This window comes from Mya arenaria, chromosome 17 (genome assembly GCF_026914265.1).
Source record: "Mya arenaria isolate MELC-2E11 chromosome 17, ASM2691426v1".
NCBI lineage: Eukaryota > Metazoa > Mollusca > Bivalvia > Myida > Myidae > Mya > Mya arenaria.
The window spans coordinates 36,858,945-36,880,212 of record NC_069138.1 but is presented as its reverse complement, the minus strand read 5'-3'; the positions used below and the strand labels follow the sequence as shown (position 1 = coordinate 36,880,212).

Below are 21,268 nucleotides of genomic sequence, written 5' to 3'. Positions count from 1 at the left end.
AATTTTAGTTTTTGAAAAAAGTAATTTCTGGCTCATGTAACTTGTTGTTGATCACTAATGTTGATGCTTCTCATTCACTTCAATATTGTGATTTCAGACACTGGATGGCAGTGTTTGGAATGGTGTTACCACGACGACTCATCCACAATGTTCAGACACTCATCGACCACTTCTCATACACACAAGGTACTGTAGATGGTTTCACTAGTTTCAAGAATACAATTTGAACCATTTTTTAGCTTGTCAGTTTTCATCTAAGTAAAGTCTAGGTATTGTTATAGCTTTGGTGTCATTGTCTTGGATGACAGAAAGAAAAAAACGTTAACCTTGGCCATAATTCAAAAACTGTTCAAATATTAAAATGCAACATGTTTCGAGACCTTTTGGTCAAGTTAAGCAGGACCAATTACTCTGGATTAAATAAGTATTGACTTGCTTTTTCAGCTAAAAAAAAATTTGGTTCTTTTGTTATTTTATTCCACCAATTGTCCTTTCAGGTCACACAGTTGACATGATGGCCAGAGGGAGTGCTGATGCCATGGAGATACTGGAGGAATGTGTCAAGAGAAAAGTGTAAGAAACCTTTCACTTTTGGTTTAATTGTTACGATTGTGACTCAAATTACAATATAGGGACTACCTCAGTAACAGAAACTACAATATAGGGACTACCTCAGAAACAGAGCATTTAAATCCAGCCATATGCCACCATATTTTTAACTATCTTGTTCAGGCATTTGATTTTTTCAGACAACACACAAAAAAAGTATACAACCCTTATCTGTTAAGAATTATTTCACAAGTATTCAGGTGACTGAACATTTCTTATATATTTTGATATTTCTGTTTGGAGTTCTTTGTCATGATGCTTTCAAGATCATGTTTGCACTTTCTGGTCCTCACCCACAATATGAACTCTAGTAGTTAAGGAACATTAGGGCTTAAATGGAGTTGATCAAGCCTATTATGTGGCATTTTGGGAACAAAAAAGTAAAACAAATATACTGATGTTCAAATTAAGAATGAAGATCCAGAAGTAACTTGGGAAGGTCAGGACTATTTCGTCAATTTAAAAGAAATTACCCTTTGGAAAGGGTCAGAGAATCTGATTCGTGGATGCCCAGAAAATTTGAATAGCTCAACCCTAATTTAGATGAACTAATGAGAGTTTATACAATTAAGTTCAATTGAATTGGTTATAAATGCAATAGATCTGAAATAAACTAATGAATTGAATTGCTATAACATTTTTCCTTAAAAAAACAGATACGGTCCAACTGTTGAGGAGGTGACAAGGTGTGTGAAGTGTATGAAGGACCTCTGTCGTGGCCTCCACACCAAGAAAATACTCCCTCAGAACATTTCCAGTCTGGAGGAATACCTCAAATCTAGTGTATGTGTGAAGTATGACTTTGGTGTCAGTAGTGATGTTCCAATGATCGATTATAATAAAAAAATAACTGGTTGGGTCAATTGACGACAATTGATTGTATTTGGTCATAATCGATCATCGATTCAACTGGCGAATTGTTTTTCTTCTTTTTTCTCGTTATTTGCGTTTAGTTAATATCCATCAATTTTCGACTTTGATTGCATTTATACATTCGGAAATGTTCAGATGTTATTGTTAACAACTTTGTCGAAAGCAACAACAAAACTTAATAACTTCAAACGTAGACAATTATAAAATTAGCATTGTTAAGGATTCTGAGTTATTTTACAAGAATAAATCTACAATAAAGGTATTGTCAAAAACAGATTGTACTTTTGATAATTGGTTACCTGAGTGGAACCGATTATCGATAGTCAAACTAGAACCGATTCCGAACACTAGATGTCAGTATAATACTTAGTATTGTACCTCAAAACAACTTATTGAGACTATAATGATTTTAAAATCAGACAGTTTCTGTTGAAATGAAAACAGCTCTTTGAAAGTTCTTACTTTTTATCCCCTTTATATATTTTTTTCATGTATGCTACTATTCCAATAAGATAATTAGCAGGTCTAGCTGATTAAGTTTTTACCTTAAAACCCTAGGGTTGAATGCTGTTTTGCTCGTAATACAAAGGATTTTTGCTTGACAAGGATTTTTTGCTTTAAGTAACCTGCTTTAATCAGTAAATAGCCTTTTATTCACCATTCTTATCTGACTATGGTTATTTCAGCTTGGAACACTGCCTGTCATATCAGTTCACAAGACATCGTCCATTTTACCATCAACTGCCACATCAGCCTCTTTAAGTCGGAATGCTAACATATCATCAACTGACCATAGTGCCTCTAGTCAAACTTGTGTTCAAAATGTTGCTCAACCATTCCAGAAAAACAATGGAAGTAACCAGTTTATTCCAGAAACTGTGACCCCTAATAGTTCAGTGAAATCCGTTCCCTTCAAGTCTGTGATAACAACTTCTACTTGCAAGATAAGTAAACATGATGCTTGCAAACGGAATAATGACAAAGTTGGTGATGTCAAGTGTTCAAGTCAGATTAAAGCTTCCTCTAATGTGATGGATAAATCAGAGAAAGATGTAGCTAATACTGCAAAAACAACTGTTATGAGGGGAAGTAACATTAATCAATCAGAAGGTGTATCTGTTGTAATTAAAACAGGAACTAATAATATGCAAACAGAAAATGATGTGATAATGAAAGAAAAAGATACTTTAAAAGAAGAAACAACCATAAAAAGTGGAAGTGACCTACCTACAGTAGGAAGTGATGTCAGAGCTGCTGCTATGACAGCAGGGCAGAAATTAGAAAGGATTTGGAAGTGCATTCACAAGAGTTGGTACGAAAATGTTCATGTAATTGTCAGAAAACCTTTAGTTAGTTTATATTCTTTTGTAACAGTTTGCATACCAGTACTAATGCTACTGTACTTTGAGTTACATAATAATGCTGACAAATATAGAAGTATAACTTACTTATGATTGTGTTTCTGTTAATTGCAAAACAGTGATTTTTCTTCATGCAATTAACTGCCAAAAAATGTCAAATTTTCCCCAAAAAGTATGTATTGTTTCCCAATTTGATAAATGAAGATGATGTTTATAAATAAAGGGCCATGTTTTCTTGAAAAGTATATAATATCTTGACAAGACAAACTCTTCTACAGTGTAATATATATGCATAAAAGATGTGAAGACATGAATATTTGCCATTATTTTAGCCATTTTGGCTGGATTTTGTATTTTGCCAGTCAACTATTTTTCCCAATTTGCAAGACACAGATGGTGAAAATAATTCCAAAAAAATCTCTGCAAAATGATAAATGTTTCGTTAGAATTTGTGAAAGTGCAGTACCTGTCCATTCCCAGGTAACAGAAAAAATGACTTAATGATAAGTTTGTATCAGAAACTAGAAAAAAACAACATTATTTTATATTTACCTTATCTGCAGCGAAGAGATCCACTTTGGATTTGATGTTGTCAGTGTTCCGGAAACCATGGTAACCAAACTACAGTTGCTCACCTCCTCTGTAATGGAGCTCAGGAAACCCTATGTTGGGTAAGTGAGGGCTCTGGGCCCTGCTCCAGTAAAGATCATAAGGCTTTAGGTTGTAACTATCTAGGTGTAAGTCTTTTTTGGTATAAGCTACATGTTTCACTAAAAATATCATACTGCATTTATTGGATTGATTCTGTCCTAAACTACAGATTTACCTGAGAACTATCAAGCAGTGTATATATAAAAATATCTTATTGAAACGGAGCCCTGGCGTGGTTAACTCTTATTAACACAGTGCAAATAATAGATTCATTTTCATTTATCCTAAACCGGATCTCCACAAAACCGGAATCCTCGGGATACCGGACTTTTTTCAGAGTTCCGGTTTCCCCTTCTATTTTCAATGTAAAAAAAATCCCTACAAAACCGGAACCCCGGAATTCCGGATGCCAGACAAAAGAATCCAGAAAATTTGTTAGTTGTCAACGTAATTTTACCTCACAAAACCGGACGTTTATTTGTTCAAACATGTCAAAATAATTTTGTGTATTAGGAATTCGCGAATCTCGTGTCACTTTGTTTTGACAGCCGGTGCGTCGTTAAATATTACACCTGTGATGTTGTGTTAACTCGATAATCGATAATGATGATTGCGTTGTGGACTGACTGTCGTGCGATCAAACTTGTGAAAAGAAAATTGATTGAAACATTAATTTTTTGGTGCAGAAAAAGAACTAGAAACGGTTATTTAGTGATGATTTTGGAGGGTTGTTTTATCTAAAGACTTCTATGATTGAATCAAATTAGAGCGGTGTGTTAATTAAACTATCAAACATACTAAACAAGCATTAAATTACGCGAGTTGTTTTATTTCAAGACTTGAACTGTCCCTAGAGGACAAAAGCCTTTAAAGGTTAACTCAGTCAATATTTTGAGTAAATTTACTCCGTACATCGAATCCTCACTAAACCGGAATCCTCACTAAACCGAAAATATTGCCCAGTCCGGACCTTGTCCGGTTTAGTGAGTTTCCACTGTATTTTGTTTACATTTATGTAAAAAGGATGTCACTCTCAACAAATATGGTGGCCAAAGGTGGCAGACAATTTTAACTTTTTTCAATGTGTCCTATAACCCATAACATAGATTAAAAGTTTTCTCTGGAGATTTTCCAAGGATTTTTTTGCCTGCGTCTTATAACCACTATCATCTTATAACCAGTCATTTATGGTAGTAGCCAGTATTAACTCCAGATTTTGTAAAATTGCTACATATAATGCACCAGAAAAACATTAAAATTTTATTCACTCATCTAGTTTAGAAGAAAAAAAGTTCAGATATTGTCAAATCCAAGGTCTTTGCCTTTGTGTTGTCATGCAGACACCTTTTTATAGTGATTATTGAATAACTGAAATGGTAAATGATATTCATTATAGCGTCACCTTCGTGCTATAACTCAATAACTGCATATAGAAATAGAAGCAGGTTATAAGTATCTTCCATGGCCGAGAGTGTAAGATAGGTTCATCTAAGAATTTCTAGCATGGTTAAATTATTGGATCTACTTATCTGGGGTGGGAGAAATTGAGTTCTTGCACTAAGGTAACGATAGATGAATTGATGTACACATGTTCACTACAATATTACAAGCATGTAACACAAATAACATATTTGTTGAGTCCTTCCACTGACTGAGATTAGCATCTGATGAGCTCCACTGGGTTTGCATTGTTATAAATAAGAACCGGCTGTCAAAATGGACAGTTTAGTTGACAATTTGGCAGGTTCAAATTTGGAAAAAACAGTTAATTTTGAGAAGAATAAGTAGAAGCTGGTCAGTTACCTTACCTTATGAGACGGTTCAACCAAAACATTTTGAGTACTCAGTTTTCAAGTTTCAACTTGAATTAGTTTACATATGGAAAACTTTGATGGTTTGAATGACGAACTTGAGGTTTGGCAATGGAAAAATTACTTGAGATGAATATGTCCTGTTTAAATACTTGTATGTATATGGCTGATGTAAATACTTGTATATATATGGCTGATGTCCTTTACTCTTTCAGATTGTTGGAGACTGCTGTTACAGAGTTGAACACACGAGAATCTGATTTTGTGTCTCTATGCAATATGTGCAATTCTTTCTTCTCTAGATTTGACATTCCAGTAAGTACATTTGACATTCCAGTAAGTACATTTGACATTCTTTAAGGGAAATGTTTTGAACTAGGAGAAATATGTGTACTTTCACCATATTAACTTAATGAAGGACCTTTATTGCCGTTCTTACTTTGTATGATTCAAAATGTGTACATTAACATTAATATTTTTCAACAACTAAGAATACATGTCCATTCACAATGCACGAGTTGTGCTTGACACTAAGGACTATGTCTATACATGGAAGCTCTTTTTTCATTGTGTACATACATTGAAAACTTTCTTTTCATTGTGTTTATACATAATAGAATTACGGTTTCATTTTGTACATGCATAGAAAAGCTTCTTTTCATTGTGTACATTTATTGAAAAATTACTTTTCACTGTTAATATATAAGGAAGCACTACTTTTCCATTTTGTATATACATGGAAGTTATTTGTCCCCCAGGAACCGGAGCCGGCCATCACAGTGACCCCTGTCCAGATGCTGACACTCTACAGCCTTACAGAGTTTAGGTGAGAAGTATTATAATCTCAATATGGGTAGATTATCTTTTTCACATGCAAACATTTAGTGCATGGAATATTTGCTTTTGAAATGCAGATATCTTGTCTATTCATTTTCTGTCTTGGAAGATTCAAATATACCAGCAAGATGACACTAAACATAGAATCATGGGGCATGGCCTTAATTCGTGTGTGTATTTCTAGGGCCACCCTGTGTCAGTTCCACAGTCAGCTGGATGACATGCTGCTCTTCCTCTACCAGTTTGTACAAGCACTAGCGCCCGATGACTGAAAACATTGGATGCTTTGTCTATTTGAAAACAATTTTGGACGCTACTTGAACACAACCTCTATTGGTTTGTACACGCTCAAGCACCTGATGACTGAGGGGATATTTTTGTTCTTCTGAAACCTCTTCTGGTGCCTGTCCTCTAACTGTACATGCAAGTGATAGTACCTAATGACTTACAAGATTGGACATTTGTTATTCACTTACTGACACTACAGTCCCCAATTTTAATTATTGTCCATTTTTTAATGGTTATCCTTTGTTGTTAAGCGAAGTGGATATGGTTCTTAATTTGGTGGGGGATATGGCAGTCTCCGACTGCTCTTGTTTGTTTTTTCTCATCTTCATATGATTTACAAAATGGACTCTATGCATTAACACTTTTGGCTTATATAATTCTTTACTAAACAATTGAATAATACTAATTCATTTCTGCTTAATCCAGTACATTATATGGGATTGACATCACCATGCAGCAGTATGTTTGTACAAAGCATTGATCATGTTTATTAAATATTGACTAGTTTATCTATTTTGAAAGTTTATTTTCAAGTTTCTTTTTGCAGAGATTACTGATTTTGTATTTTGCAAAGAATTAATTATGTTTATTAATTATTGACTGGTACCTTTGTTTTGAATGTTAATTTTTGAATTTCCCTTTGCATGTTTGAGATACAATGTATTTGATTAACTTTAAGTATATAATTAAAACATTTACGGAGGCCGTTTCAAAAATGATCTTAGTTGATATAAGTCGTAGAGTCTTAGTGTCATAGTTTTATTTTTCGGTTAACATATTTGTGTGAATTGAAACATTAGCTAGTATTAAAAAAGAGCAAATGGTTTGAGAAATAAAACAATGAATGTGTTGAAATTTGGGATTTTTTTTACAGATTTCAGATTTTTATCAATTTATGACTAAGATACCTTATTGAAATGGCCTCTGAACTGGACTAGTTTCCTTGCTGATTTAAACCTATGTACTCATATCAATTTATTGTGAGATGGCTAAAGGGACCTACATTGTTTCAGATTAACCAGTATGTCAGATAATAATATATAAGTCATGAACATTGAAACTGATAAGAAAATATGGTGAATCAGTGGGGGTTTTTTACACAAAAGTATGTATCTCAAATCAAATCAATGAAAATAAAGTATTTTCAGATATTATGAAGCAATTATATTATTTGTTCAGTGAGATACTTAACTTAAAAAAATGATTTAAGATAAAATAATGACTTAAGATGTTATATGGATACCAGCCCAGTATAGCTAACCATATATTATATTTAAGTTCTGAGATAATTTTCTTAAGCGAAAGTACTTCTGACAAAAATAGATGACAAAAATTCTGTTAACATCTTGCGCACAGGCAGTTTATAGCCTAGGTTAAAATAGAAGCCGTTCACATGACTGTCCTTTTTTTGCGCCAAAGATTCGGGAATACATTTGTATGCTACAGAGGGTTCGTACGAAGTTTTTAATTTTCGGGACCTAAATTACTACAACCTTGTTACTCAGATAACGTTGAGAATTAATGTTGAGAAAACCCTGACAACCTCTTTATGTTTTTAGAACCTATTTGTGAAGAGCTAAATCATGATTGTTAAGATATTAACTCTGATGAAACTTATTTGGACCCCTTTTAGTCCAAGGTCAATGATTAATTGTTCATTTATTTTTTTCTTTGTGAATAACGATTATTTTGGTGTTGGCGTCAGATCATGTTATTTACTTGAACTCAAAATATGATGTTCAGATGGCCTGACTTCAGTGTAATTTTCATTGATTATCAAAGAAAATCCATGTGTTACAGTTACATGGTGATTTAGTCATTGTTCTAGTCAATATGTTGCTCACTTTGTTAACACTTTATTAAATTATAGTTAATAAAAATTATGAAATATTTCTTGTATTTTTAGCTCACCTGTCACTTTGTGACAAGGTGAGCTTTTGTGATCGCCTTTTGTCCGGCGTCCGTTGTGCGTCGTGCGTAGTGCGTCGTGCGTCAACAATTTACTTAAAAAACATCTCCTCCTTAACCGCTGGGCCAATATTAATAAAACTTCATAGGGATGTTCCTTGGGTGGTCTTCTATCAAAGTTGTTCAAAGAATTCAATTCCATGCAGAACTCTGGTTGCCATGGCAACCAAAAGGAAAAACTTTAAAAATCTTCTTCTCCCAAACCACAAGGCTTAGGCCGTTGATATATGGTAGGTAGGATCACCAAATGGTCCTCTACCAAGATTGTACAAATTATGGCCCTTGGGTCAAAATTGGCCCCGCCCCGGGGGGGTCATGGGTTTTCTCTATATGTTTATAGTTAAAACTTCAAAAATCTTCTCCTCTTAACTTCCTTGGACTAGAGCTTAGATATTTGGCATGATTCATCGTCTAGTGGACCTTTACAAAGATTGTTCAAATTATGGCCTTGGGGTCAAAATTGGCCCTGCCCCGGGGGGTTAGGGTATTCTCTATATGTTTATAGTTAAAACTTCAAAAATCTTCTCCTTTGAACTTACTTGGACTAGAGCTTAGATATTTGGCATGATTCATCGTCTAGTGGACCTCTACAAAGATTGTTCAAATTATGGCCTTGGGGTCAAAATTGGCCCCGCCCCCTTGGGGGGTCATGGGTTTTCTCTATATGTTTATAGTGAAAACTTCAAAAATCGTCTCCTCTGAACTTACGTGGCTTAGAGCTTAGATATTTGGCATGATTCATCGTCTAGTTCAAATTATGGCCCTGGGGTCAAAATTGGCCACACCCCGGGGCTGATGGGTTTTCTCTTTATGTGTTATAGTGAAAACTTAAAAAAACTTCTCCGAACTCACAAAGACAAGTAACGTCTTAATTTAAACTGGATAACATATTTAGTACACATACCAATTTTCAATATGGGCCACATACAACAATTAATAACAAATATACATATATAGATACACACGTACGCCCCGTGTTCATAGGCTTAGGTTTTCAATATTTGTATATAATAGAAGCATAAAAAAAATTCCCTCCGAATTCACAAGGACTAGAGCTATTTGGCATAATACATCATTAAGTGGACCTCTACCTTTATTGTCCAAACTTTGGCATTGGGGTAAAAAATGACCCAGACTTCTAAAAAACCTTAACTACTTTGAACCATCCAGATTTCTTATCAAACCAATGTGCAATATATGACAGGTGAGCGATTCAGGGCCATTTGGCCCTCTTGTTATTGCTTGGCCCATTTTAGCAGGTTTATGGTCACCATCTTGGTTTTGGTACAATGTGTGAAATGATAACATTGTTATGACATGTTGGACTTTAAATATAGCACCAAATATAGCGGGGAATGGACCTTACCTAGGGTCCCTGGGGTGAGTGGGCATTTGGCGGGGATTTTAATAAAAGTCGAGATATTGTGGCATGTGTGCTTATACAAGGAAAAGCTGAATGAAATTAAGCCAAATTGAATAAAGTACATTATTTTTTTAAACATTATTCTCAAGAAATTTGAGACATTGGGGCCTGGGTGCTTCTGCAAAGGAAAGCTAAATTATGGCCAATCTTCTATAAACACAATGTGTCAGTTTTGGACTCCCAATTTGTCAACTTTAAAATGTGAAATGCAATACTAGTACTAGAAACGTCATATAAAAACAATATGTGTCAGTGTTTTCAACTTATACAAAAGGCAGACTACTCTGACACAATGACAATGACTGATAGGAGTACAACCAATCCTTGATTCCATGTAATTATTTCTCAGTAAATTTAAGTGGTGATCAGGGTATTTCCTTATGTTGTTAAGAACATCTAAACAATTAACAATTTACACGAAGAATGTCAACCTTGTGGAGAATATGTGAGTGATGCTATGCCATAGTAAACAGTTTTAGTTAACATCATCATCATCATGTTTAGTCTGTTCCAAAAAGCTGTCTAGGTATTTTGATAGCCTTTTTCATCATGATCGTCTTCATGTTTTGTCTGTTATTCGAAAAGGTTGTCTAGTATAATGATAATGATGATCATCATCATTTAGTCTGTTCTTCGAAAAAAGGAGCTAGCCCTATCATCATCGTCGTCGTCCTCATCATCATTATCAGCATCATCACCACCACCACCACCACCATCATCATAACCATCATCATCACCTCCACCACCATCACCATCATCATCACCTCCACCACCATCATCATTATCACCATCATCATACTACTACACCATAGCTGTATAGAGAGCCCGGGCTGCTCTATGAATCAGGAGCCCTTACATGTTAGCTCACTGTCTTTAATCAGCTAAAATCTAAGCAAAACGTCTATGCTTAGACTTTACGTGAAACAACCTTCATGTAAGCTACGTTCCGTTACTTAATTTATAAGCAAAAAGTCGTGCTGAGATTGTTTTGGAAACCGGTCCTGACACTTACGCAGCATGTTTCCAATGCTAAAATCAGCCTTATGAAAGATAATCTGGCTTTTTTAAGTCCTTCAGGCTGGTTTATGTAAATTAATGTAACATGCACATATATGTATATTGGTATATCATGTTATGTAAAGAAAAGCGTGTGCCTTGTTGAAAGCAGATGATAGGATGTACCAGAGAAAATTGTACCTTTTCATTAAATCCAGCTATGAACAATCAATTTTACAAACATGAATGACTAAAACACGTTTTAACATGATAAAAAACTTACACATTGTTATTTTAATACATCATTTATAACATATAATCCTTACACACAATGTATCTCATTCTATAGAACAAACAACACTGTAACGTGCGACGCCAAACAAACACCAACAGATCCCTTCAGAGAAAAGCATGCTCGACCACGAAGGGGTCCGCTGGTCTTTATATACAGTAAATTCTCAATCCACACAGAGCCCAGGCTTTGCTAATTTGCATATTACCAACCAAGTTAACATACGTACTATGAACGTACTTCCGCCTATAACGGAATGTTATATTATGAACGCACATCCGCCGCCTACAGCGGACCGTTACACTATTCCGCCGTCTACAGCGGACCGTTACAAGTAACAACACTATCACAAAACACTAACCAAACACACGAGTACATATTAACAACGTTTTAACATTTTGTGCAAATAATATTAACATGCCTTTAATGCAACTGATCAGTTTGTTTTAAACAATTGTTGGTAGTCACAGGTCCTCAGTATGGTTTAAATAGCTATCAAGTGCATGCTAGTGAACTTTGCCAACACAGACAATCGATTAACGACAATGCATCAACACATCTACATGTGAATACTTGTGTTAAACACGATGACACCATTTAAAATTATTAAGATATATTTATTCTTTTTTCACAGATTGCCAGTAGTTTTTGATCGAAAAAGTCTTTTCTGTTCCATGGTCCTTTACCTTTGCGGTCACTAACAGCTCCGTGTCTCCAAATTGAAAAGTAACGTCAATATCTACGTCTGTCTTTGGGTGCTCTATGATATATGTTTCTAGACATTCGCATTCGGGATCAGTCACATAACTTGGCGTTTTGTTTGTCGATCGGTAAACAATCAATGACGTTGTGTTTCTTCCATTTTCAAAAAATGTTCGCTTTATTGGTTTATCCCTTGCGATTTTCTCATTAGCATGAACAAAAACTGCAAAACAATTTTTTACATGCCATTGATTCCATAATGCATCAAAGTATTTCAGTGACTCATCGTGCACTGCACAGTCAAATTTTTTATGTATACAAATACCGTATGTATGCTTCATAATTCGAGATGAAACTATTTTTGAGTCGTGTCCGAATAAGACGGCACCCTGTAACACAGCAACACCAGGTTGATCAGGAACTAATACACGTTTTACATCAAGCCGTTTCTTTATTTCATCCTGCACATAAGCACTTTCAGCTAAACCACCAACAAGAATGACTGTTTGCACGGACTTATTGTTTGGTTCTTTAAGAATTGTTTCGACATGTTTAATAAGACAATCAACTGGGTCTTTAAACCAATCAATGAAACATTTTTTATCAACTCTCAGTTTATGACCATCTTTTATTTCTATATACTCCGCAAACTTAGACTGTTTTATGATTTTGTCTAAAGACGTTTTGCATTTTTCCTCGCAAAACTCGCGTACATGGTAAGGGATGCGAAAGTAAACTTTAGTCTCTGACTCTAAGTTCACCAAGCAACGCTTTTTGGTTTCAAAATTTCGCAGGAGATCAAAATACTCGCTCATGTAATTTTCTCTTAGATACACCATACACTCTGTACCGAAAATGTCCTCCCAAAATCTAAGGAAATTTTCGTCAGCGACTATCCCTCCCCAAGGCCCACCGCTCGCTTTGTGGATTTCCTTCAGCTTTCCTTTTGGTAGTTTTTCATGCACGGATATATCTGCTGTGCCACCTACATGTATTAAGATATGTTAGAAACTTAGAATAGTAAGAAGTATGTAAATGTTTACACAAGTAGAAAACTTTAGCTCGCATGTGACTAGACTAGACTAGAATTTCAAACAGGGATTATTTTTGAATGTTCGCTTACTCTAGCTTGTCTATGAATTTTTCATATTATTATTCAATCTAGAAAACAAAGGCTTGTTCAAAAACACGTGTACTTTAAGACTAGAAAATAGTTCCCGCTTTTTTTTTAAAAATGCGATTGCCTGATTAGACACTAACACTTAAGTGGATGCGATCACTACCTGTACGTGTATGCGTGGGTTATGTTTTGCGCACAACGTCATCCACGTACGTGTATGTAACTGGCGCCAGCGTGTGTGGCCTTTTATTGGATGCGTGTATTTTTTAGAAGTGGTAGAACCGTTTATTATCCCCCGCCGAATCGAAGATTTCGGGAGAGGGATATTGTTTTGGCGTTGTCCGTCCGTCATTTCGTCCTTCCGTCCGTCCGTCCGGTACCATATCTTGGTAGGCATTGATCAGAAAATGTTCAAACTTAATCAGAATGTTCCCCTTGATCAAATCTCTACCACTTTTAAAAGTGGGTCACTTGGGTTTAAAAACTAGGTCACTAGGTCAAATCTTAGAAAAACCTTTAGAACATACTAGAGGCATTATACATGGTCAAATATTCATTAAACTTAATCAGAATGTTTTCCTTGATGAACTCTTGGTTGTAAATAAAACTGGGTCATATAGGATCGAAACTTAGGTCACTAGGTCAAATCTTAGAAAAATATTGTCCAGAAACATATCATGGTAATTATTGATCAAGTTATGTTCAAAATTGGTCATGATGTACCCCTTGAAGAAATGTGGATCACTTAAAAAAGTGGGTCACATGGGGTCAAAAACTATGTCACTTGGTCATATCTTAGAAAAATCTTTGGAACATAATAGAGGCATTATACATGGTCTAATATTCATTTAACTTAATCAGAATGTTTTCCTTGATAAATTCTTGGTCGTAAATAAAACTGGGTCACATAGGATCGAAACTAAGGTCACTAGGTCAAATCTTAGAAAAATATTGTCCAGAACCATATCATGGTAATGATTGGTCAAGTTATGTTCAAAATTTGTCATGATGTACCCCTTGATGATATATAGACCACTTAAAAAAGTGGGTCACATGAGGTCGAAAACTAGGTCACTAGGTCAAATCTTAGAAAAATCTTTAGAACATACTAGAGGCATTATACATGGTCAAATATTCATAATAACTTAATCAAAAAGTTTTCCTTGGTGTAATATTGGACACATATGATCGAAGTTAGGTCACAAGGTCAAATCTTAGAAAAATCTTGTCCGAAACAATTTTATAGCGGTGATTGGTCTGATTAAGTTCAAACATGGTCAGAATGTTCTTTTGGGTTAAATTTCGACTGTGTTTTAAAAGTGTGTCATATTGGTCAAAACTAGGTCACTATGTCATATCTTACAGAAATCTTGGGAACACTCTTGAGGCTCAATCAATGAAATATTGAAATAGATCGAAACTAGTAGGTCATGTGGGGTCAAAAATGGGGTCACTGGGTCAAATCTTAAAAATACACCTTGTGGACATCCTAGAGGCTATATTTTTTTTGCAATATATTTGGACCAATTTTCATGAAACTTGATCAGAATGTTTGCCTTGATAAAATCTTAGATTAGTTTGGAACTGGGTAACATGGAGTCATCTTGGTCAATTTTAAATGTTATATTATATACAATATTTTTTTTATTTCAAACAGTTGCAATCAAACTCAAACTCATATATATATATATATATATATATATATATATATATATATATATATATATATATATATTTCATCAACATTTGATTTCCATTCCTTGACTAAGCCCAATCAGGCGGGGGATGTCAATTCAACGAATTTGCTTGTTATTTAATAATTACTGTAGTCGTTTTCATTTTTATAATTTTCATTACGTTTTTAAAATGCAAACCAGAAGTTATAGCATGTTGAATCATTTTGGTATTTGGAGGTATCTTTGTTTTTAAAAAAGTATTATTTCGATTCGTTTTCTTATTTGTCCGCAGCAATTTAAATGGGTAGTCCGGTTATGGTTTCCGTACCCATTTTATTCGTCCAAGTACGAAGGCACGTATCCACATATGCTTTATAAATCTCGCGAATAATGCACATTTTATCTGATTTTAAATCGACTAAGACATACAATTTACCTCCGATGTCAATGACCATATACTTTGTGCCTGCATCATAGAACGCTGCTTTGGCGTCGAAATCTTGCGTTTTACAATAGATAGACGCCGCTTCTGGTTCCAAGGCGAGCTTCAACTGTTTTGCTTCAATTCCAGCCTGCAAAAAGTATGAGGTCTTGATGTTATTATCTGCGATTATAAGCAAAACCTGAATTTGAGATAAATAGGCACGGAGTCAAAAAGTGCGATGAGCGCCCGCTGAAAAAGCTCCGTCTACTGTTTATGCTTATTACATGCGAGTAAGACTATATTCAGTACCTTGCAATCTTGTTCGGTGGTATTTTTCAATCATGTTCATTAATGGTATAGATTCGTTATGCAATTGTATACAATAGGAATACCTCGACCATTTTCCATCGAAAGCAATCTCGGATGTATAAGAACGGTTTACAATGTCAGAATTCTTTACATTTAACTGTGCTGCAAGTATATCGCGTAGTAATTAAAATTAAGTAGTTACACCTAAGGACTTAGGAATCTTAATTATTTATACAATAATATACTTCATTGGTAATCAATTTGAACTGAGTAATAAAACTTAAACATACAATGAACTCATATTATTATTATCAATTTTACGAACTACCTTTTATAAAGCGCCGGCAAACACCCGAGGATGTTTTGGATGGAACTCAAATGCACTTATATATTGAACCGATGAACTATTTTCCGTGAGTTACTTGAGATGACCATGAGTGTTATCATCTTCATCGAAAGACAATAAGCAGTTCTTTTACAAAGGGAAAGTATATAAATGAAACCGGTTACACTGTGTATCTGACAACAATTTTCAAGTATTTTAAAATCATAGTATATACGGAACCTTGACGGCTGCCCCTCTCATAAAAGCTTTTGCCTTGTCGTCCCAAATTCCTGGTACTGTCAGAACAAACCTGACTTTGCTCTGTTTTATCCCAGTTATCTGAAGGTTAATTGCATTCAGTAGATGCTCTTTCATAAACCGTATAGCCATAACAAATATAGGGAATGCTTCCATTGGTTGGCCTTCAATGTCTTGTATAGTTGAAGACATCGAGAGGGTCTGTAATGTAAATACACCGTTCATTTTGACATATATGGTGGCAATATAACTGCCGTAAGATAACCTGATAGCGTTCGCGAATTGTTTTGTGCTAATCTCTTAAAATTCGCGATAATTATCTAGCTATCTAGCTAATATTCGTGTTACTTTTTTGGTAAGGTAAATATCATAATACTTAAAATATGCTTAAAAGTGCTCAGAACTGCCACCTATAACCTTTTCTTTAGCTAAACAGCACTAACAGATTAACTAGTTATGGTTTGCGATTGCCACTTAATAAGTAACATACTAACTGGTTATTTGCATTCATGACCTTATCTAGGAAATGTGTAAACATACAGAAACATTGTTTATTTAATCTTCCAAATACTCTACTATAGTAAAACATGAAACACAATATTTCCTCTACAGAGTTTACAGAACCGCAAACGTTTCTATATGGAGATATAAGCAAGTGCATAAATATTTCCTTTTTCTACATTAAATTATGATTGTAAATCTCTCCGAAGCATGTGCTTTCATAAATAAAGATTCTAAACTTCACAACAGTACTATCGTAAAGTTGAGTATTTCAAAAATACAGATGATAAACATCATGGTCGGCGCTTATTTCGACGATTTTTGGGTAAATATCTGCAAAATAGTGATGAAAGAATGTTGATAAAAGATCAGATCGCAGATTTTATTATTTCCATTCCAAATTTAGTGTTTTATGGCTTAACCGTTACTAACGGCTTAAGAAAAATGCATAAAACATAAATTTTGGAGCTGCAATATAAAAATCTGCGATCGGATCTTTTGACATCCGTCTTATATTACTTGTTTGCAGATATTTACGCAAAAATTTGCTCGTTCCAAGACAAAAATAAAAAAAGTTGTCAAAACGTTCAATCTGTGAGAGTGCAGCTTTAAAATAAGATGATAATTAATAAACCACTCAGACCTCTCGAGTTAAACCATCTCACCACGAATGATTGCGATATCGAACAATTGAACTGGTTCTTCACGATGCAATAAAATTACCTTATTACTATGTAATAGCATCTTGAATCGTCGAAACAAGCGCCAACCATGATGTTTGTTATCTTCTGCGAGACTTGTGTAATGGTTCTCTGCGTCAAACCCGAACGAGTGAAAATGTCCTTCCGGATTTAACAGAACGGTAGTGGAAGTTTTCAGGGATAACAGTTGCTCCGTTCCAGCATTCCAGCTTTTGTTTATCCGGATAGTGTCGCTCGGTAAGCAAAAGGCATAACCACTATAGGTTGTTCCGAAGTCAATCGCAGCAACAAGATCGTATTCGTCCTTAATCTCATCTGCAATTGCCTCTGCCATTATTAAAACTTCCAAATTACAGAGTTAGATTAATTTTACCAGCATAATGAACTAAAGTTTGTGCATGGGAAATATACACGTCTAATAACTCAAAATGTTATACCTATTCAACTTTTCTAGTTTGATTATAAGTTATATTATATGACGAAACATTAATTAGTGAGGTGATCTGAACATCGCCTACAATCTTTATAAACTAAAGATAAGAAATGGAATCATCTAACATTCGTGAATTTCTCATCAGGATAGTTGATAACAAGTCACGTGACCATGTTTTTGCTTAAAGGTCTTATTACATTTCATTTTCCATTGGTAACTTTTATCTCTGCATGTTTATTTATTCGTAACGTCGTTTATTACATACTGATCACTTTATACGATATATTAAAGTATTATTAAATGAAAGGTTAACATGCTTCAATGACATTATAACGCGACATTTCAATACCTCAGTGAAATAAAAGTTGTGAGAGGGTTGACGGTTGTCGTCCAGTTTGAATTCCTGAATTCGCCACTGTAATATACAATGAACTAGTAGCGTGCGGATAAATTACAACGGTATTCACTAATACGCAAGCTAGTTATTGATCTGGATTTATTTACTTGTACCTAAAACCTCGGCTTCATGTCTGATGGACGCAGTGCTCAATTCGCATCAAAAATAATTCAGTTCGTCTTTGAAGTCCTAAAAGAAAAATAACAACATTGATATCATGGAATCATTTCCTGTAATACCTTATTCCTTAGTATGAATTTCATAATTTCTTTTAACTGCTAAACTGATCAAATGCGTGATGCTGTACCAATATTAGGGTCGGGGAAAACCTTTTAGGATACGTCTACAAACCGAAAACAAACATTTTACTATCATGCTTTAAGCACAAAAATAATGGCTTCTATGTTAATACAAGGGCGGCGATAATGACCCATAGTACGAGCACAAGCAGGGATCATCGTCGCTTAAAGCACTCCCAGCCATTTTGATTACATGAACAACAAAATATACATATTACTTGTTACTTTCGAATTAATTTAATGAATAAATATGACGCAAAAACCAATTTCACATATGAAAGTTATGAAGTCATGTGAATTAGTTGCATATACAATTTAAAGGGAACAATAATAACTTAATGCTTGTTTTGCTGTTGCCTGCCACGACTGTTATTATTTACTAAACAAATGAATATTTTTCATTTGGTTTAGATAGGCGATTGTTAATTTTTCATGTCTATTCTAAGAAATCCTATTTGAATATAAAATAATACTGACGTATTCCTACCGTTTTATGGCTTCTTTGCCAGTAAAGTCCTGAAAAAAAATTTGTTGATAAGTGTTAATTACTTTTTACATTTAGCCATATTAAACTGTATTCAAGATATTTGATAAAATGTTTCAAAATTACGTTTACATTGTTTGGGTTATTCAAAATATCTGTAAAACCTGCCGCGATTGTCTAATTTGTTCTTTACATAAGATGCCCAATAACGTTTGCCTCTATCAACAACCATTTATATGTTTTCATATCTTCTTTGTACACTATTTTTTTACATTCTTGTAGTGTACACCCAAACTTCAAAATGCTAACATAAAATATTAAAATGCAACGGTTATCTACCTAGCTCCCCATAAACAGCTACTTTACAAATTGATGATTTAACATGTTATAATGTTTTACAAAACTTTAAAGGCATATGTTCTATTTCTTGATTCTTACTTTATCCCCATATCTCATTTCCATTATTCAATATTAAAACATCAACAGTATCAAATAGTTGACAAACTGTAATTGGCTTAATTTAATAGGTTTGACATTCACTAACAGAGTATTTATTTAGTGCTTTTCAACCTTTACCAACTAAAGTTCCTTGACTGAGTACAAAATCTTCAGTGTAGTTAAACACAGTACCTACATAATTACCCTATTTAAAATGTTCTACAACTTCTATGAGTTTATACCCATCTCACCATTTTCCGTTACTCTCTTTCTAGACACCAACATTTCACATCTATCAGAGTAAACTTCTAAACCCCACGTTTTACAATATTCGGGCTTGGTTGTAGCTCAAAAAGTCCATGCTGAATTTATTTAACAATGGACTATCATCGTTGTTCCAGCACTGTAAGGCACTAATTAAACTATAAAATGTCTACTCTGTAGTATACTTGGCACTGAAAAGGATTGACAGAATACAAGATTGGAAGTACTATGAAGTGAATATTGAACATATTAAACATATCGAAAGCGAAGAAGCATTCCGGGTTTGTTTTGTACCTAAATAGGCTCAATTTAAACTGCGTCAGTCAGTGTATGCAAAGGATGGTCTCCGTCACATACTCATATGTATAACGTGGGAAAGATAAATGAAATGTTATTTTAAGTTAATAAAAAATAATTGTTTTTATACAGCTACAGGAACATTGTATGGAGCTTGGTACAACATCAGAATTAGGACCTTATACGTATAATTTAAAAATGCACGCTTAATCCCAAATAAGATTTACCACAATTATTAATATTGTTTTAATATTCCAAAAAGGATAAACAAATGTCGAAAACAATGGCTCTTATGAAGGATGCCGAGTTTAATTTGAAAGAAATGAGCATAAACTATGGTATTTCTACCTTATAAGACTATAGTAGACCACAGTTAATATTTTTGCGTTTTCTGCTATTAAATACACGATTACAATTTTGTTATCAGTAATTCATATTTTCCATAAATACATTATTTAGTAAGTAGTTAACGGTTTATCAGTAAAAACCGAGGTTTGTTTGTTATACATGTGTCGAGTATGTTTTGCGCCCGAAGTAACATAAAAATTTAACGCTTTTGGAATGAATACAAAACAAAGGTTGCTATTATTATCCTACATTGTTATGCTTGTTATGCCCACCCGTTGCGGAGACAATACATGTACTCTACGCAATCCTTTACCTAAACCAAAGTGAAAACTATTCCGAAAATAGTAGGCTTGGTGCCGTAAATTTTACTATAAAACTACCTCGTTCATCGAAATAACGACTGATGTCTCGGAATGTTTAGGGAAGGGGCGTTATTAAAAGTTAAATTTTCTTAGAATACAACCTAGTTAAATCTACATTTTCAGTCAATGAAACTTCAGATAGGCAATCATTAAGTTCTAGGCTTAAGTGATAATAGGTTGAATTTTTGGTAATGGTTTGATGACATGAACATAATGATTAAGAAAGAGCGTAGCGAATGAGCCATTCAAAATCATTTAAGCATTATATCACGCTATCTAACTTTCGTAGAATACTACCTCATTGAATGAAAGATTGTCAACGCAAAATCTGACGCAGGGAGAGCGTATCGGATGAGTTGCGGTAGGCGGACACACCACGAAAGTTGAAATTCTTAATAATTGCCTACCTGCAATTGCGTTGGCTGAAAATGTAAGAGTTTTCGAAGCAGACGCATTGTAATGGACTGGATTTTGTTGTAATAACGCAGTTTTCTTTGATTCAAGAAACATGGCTCACCAGTTTCCGTGACTCCGTTGGTCTGAATGTTAAAACGCGTTCACTCTTTTATTGCCACAACACTACAATGTATATGCTTATATAATGCATTACTAAGTATACAAAATCGACATGCCGCATTCAGCTTCTCCTCCTAACATTTATAAAGGTGTTGTTCATTTCCATTGTTTAAAGCGTATTTTTTGAGGCTAGATATTTGCAACAACAAACAAAGGTCTTTCTGCCTCTCTTTAATAAGGTAAATAATGTATGTACCTCACAAAACATTACTAGGAGGAATATTGAGAAGAACCATAAACGCAAG

At 34.4% G+C, this 21,268-nt stretch overlaps 1 protein-coding gene across 3 annotated transcripts in view; it reads left to right on the top strand.

Annotated features, from left to right (window-relative positions):
* LOC128224278 (transcriptional protein SWT1-like) overlaps positions 1-8,312 on the top strand; it is a 32,526-nt gene extending 24,214 nt beyond the window's left edge. For 2 of the 3 annotated variants that reach the window (XM_052934086.1, XM_052934085.1), the window contains exons 15-22: positions 98-186; positions 498-573; positions 1,266-1,392; positions 2,169-2,794; positions 3,407-3,514; positions 5,521-5,620; positions 6,064-6,131; positions 6,327-8,312. In XM_052934086.1, the coding sequence (XP_052790046.1) occupies positions 98-186; positions 498-573; positions 1,266-1,392; positions 2,169-2,794; positions 3,407-3,514; positions 5,521-5,620; positions 6,064-6,131; positions 6,327-6,414 (1,282 nt within the window). In that variant the 3' untranslated portion in view covers positions 6,415-8,312. Of the gene's footprint in view, positions 1-97; positions 187-497; positions 574-1,265; positions 1,404-2,168; positions 2,795-3,406; positions 3,515-5,520; positions 5,621-6,063; positions 6,132-6,326 lie in introns of those variants that run through there. The other variant, XM_052934087.1, reaches the window with a different exon arrangement.
* The last annotated feature ends 12,956 nt before the right edge of the window (positions 8,313-21,268 follow it).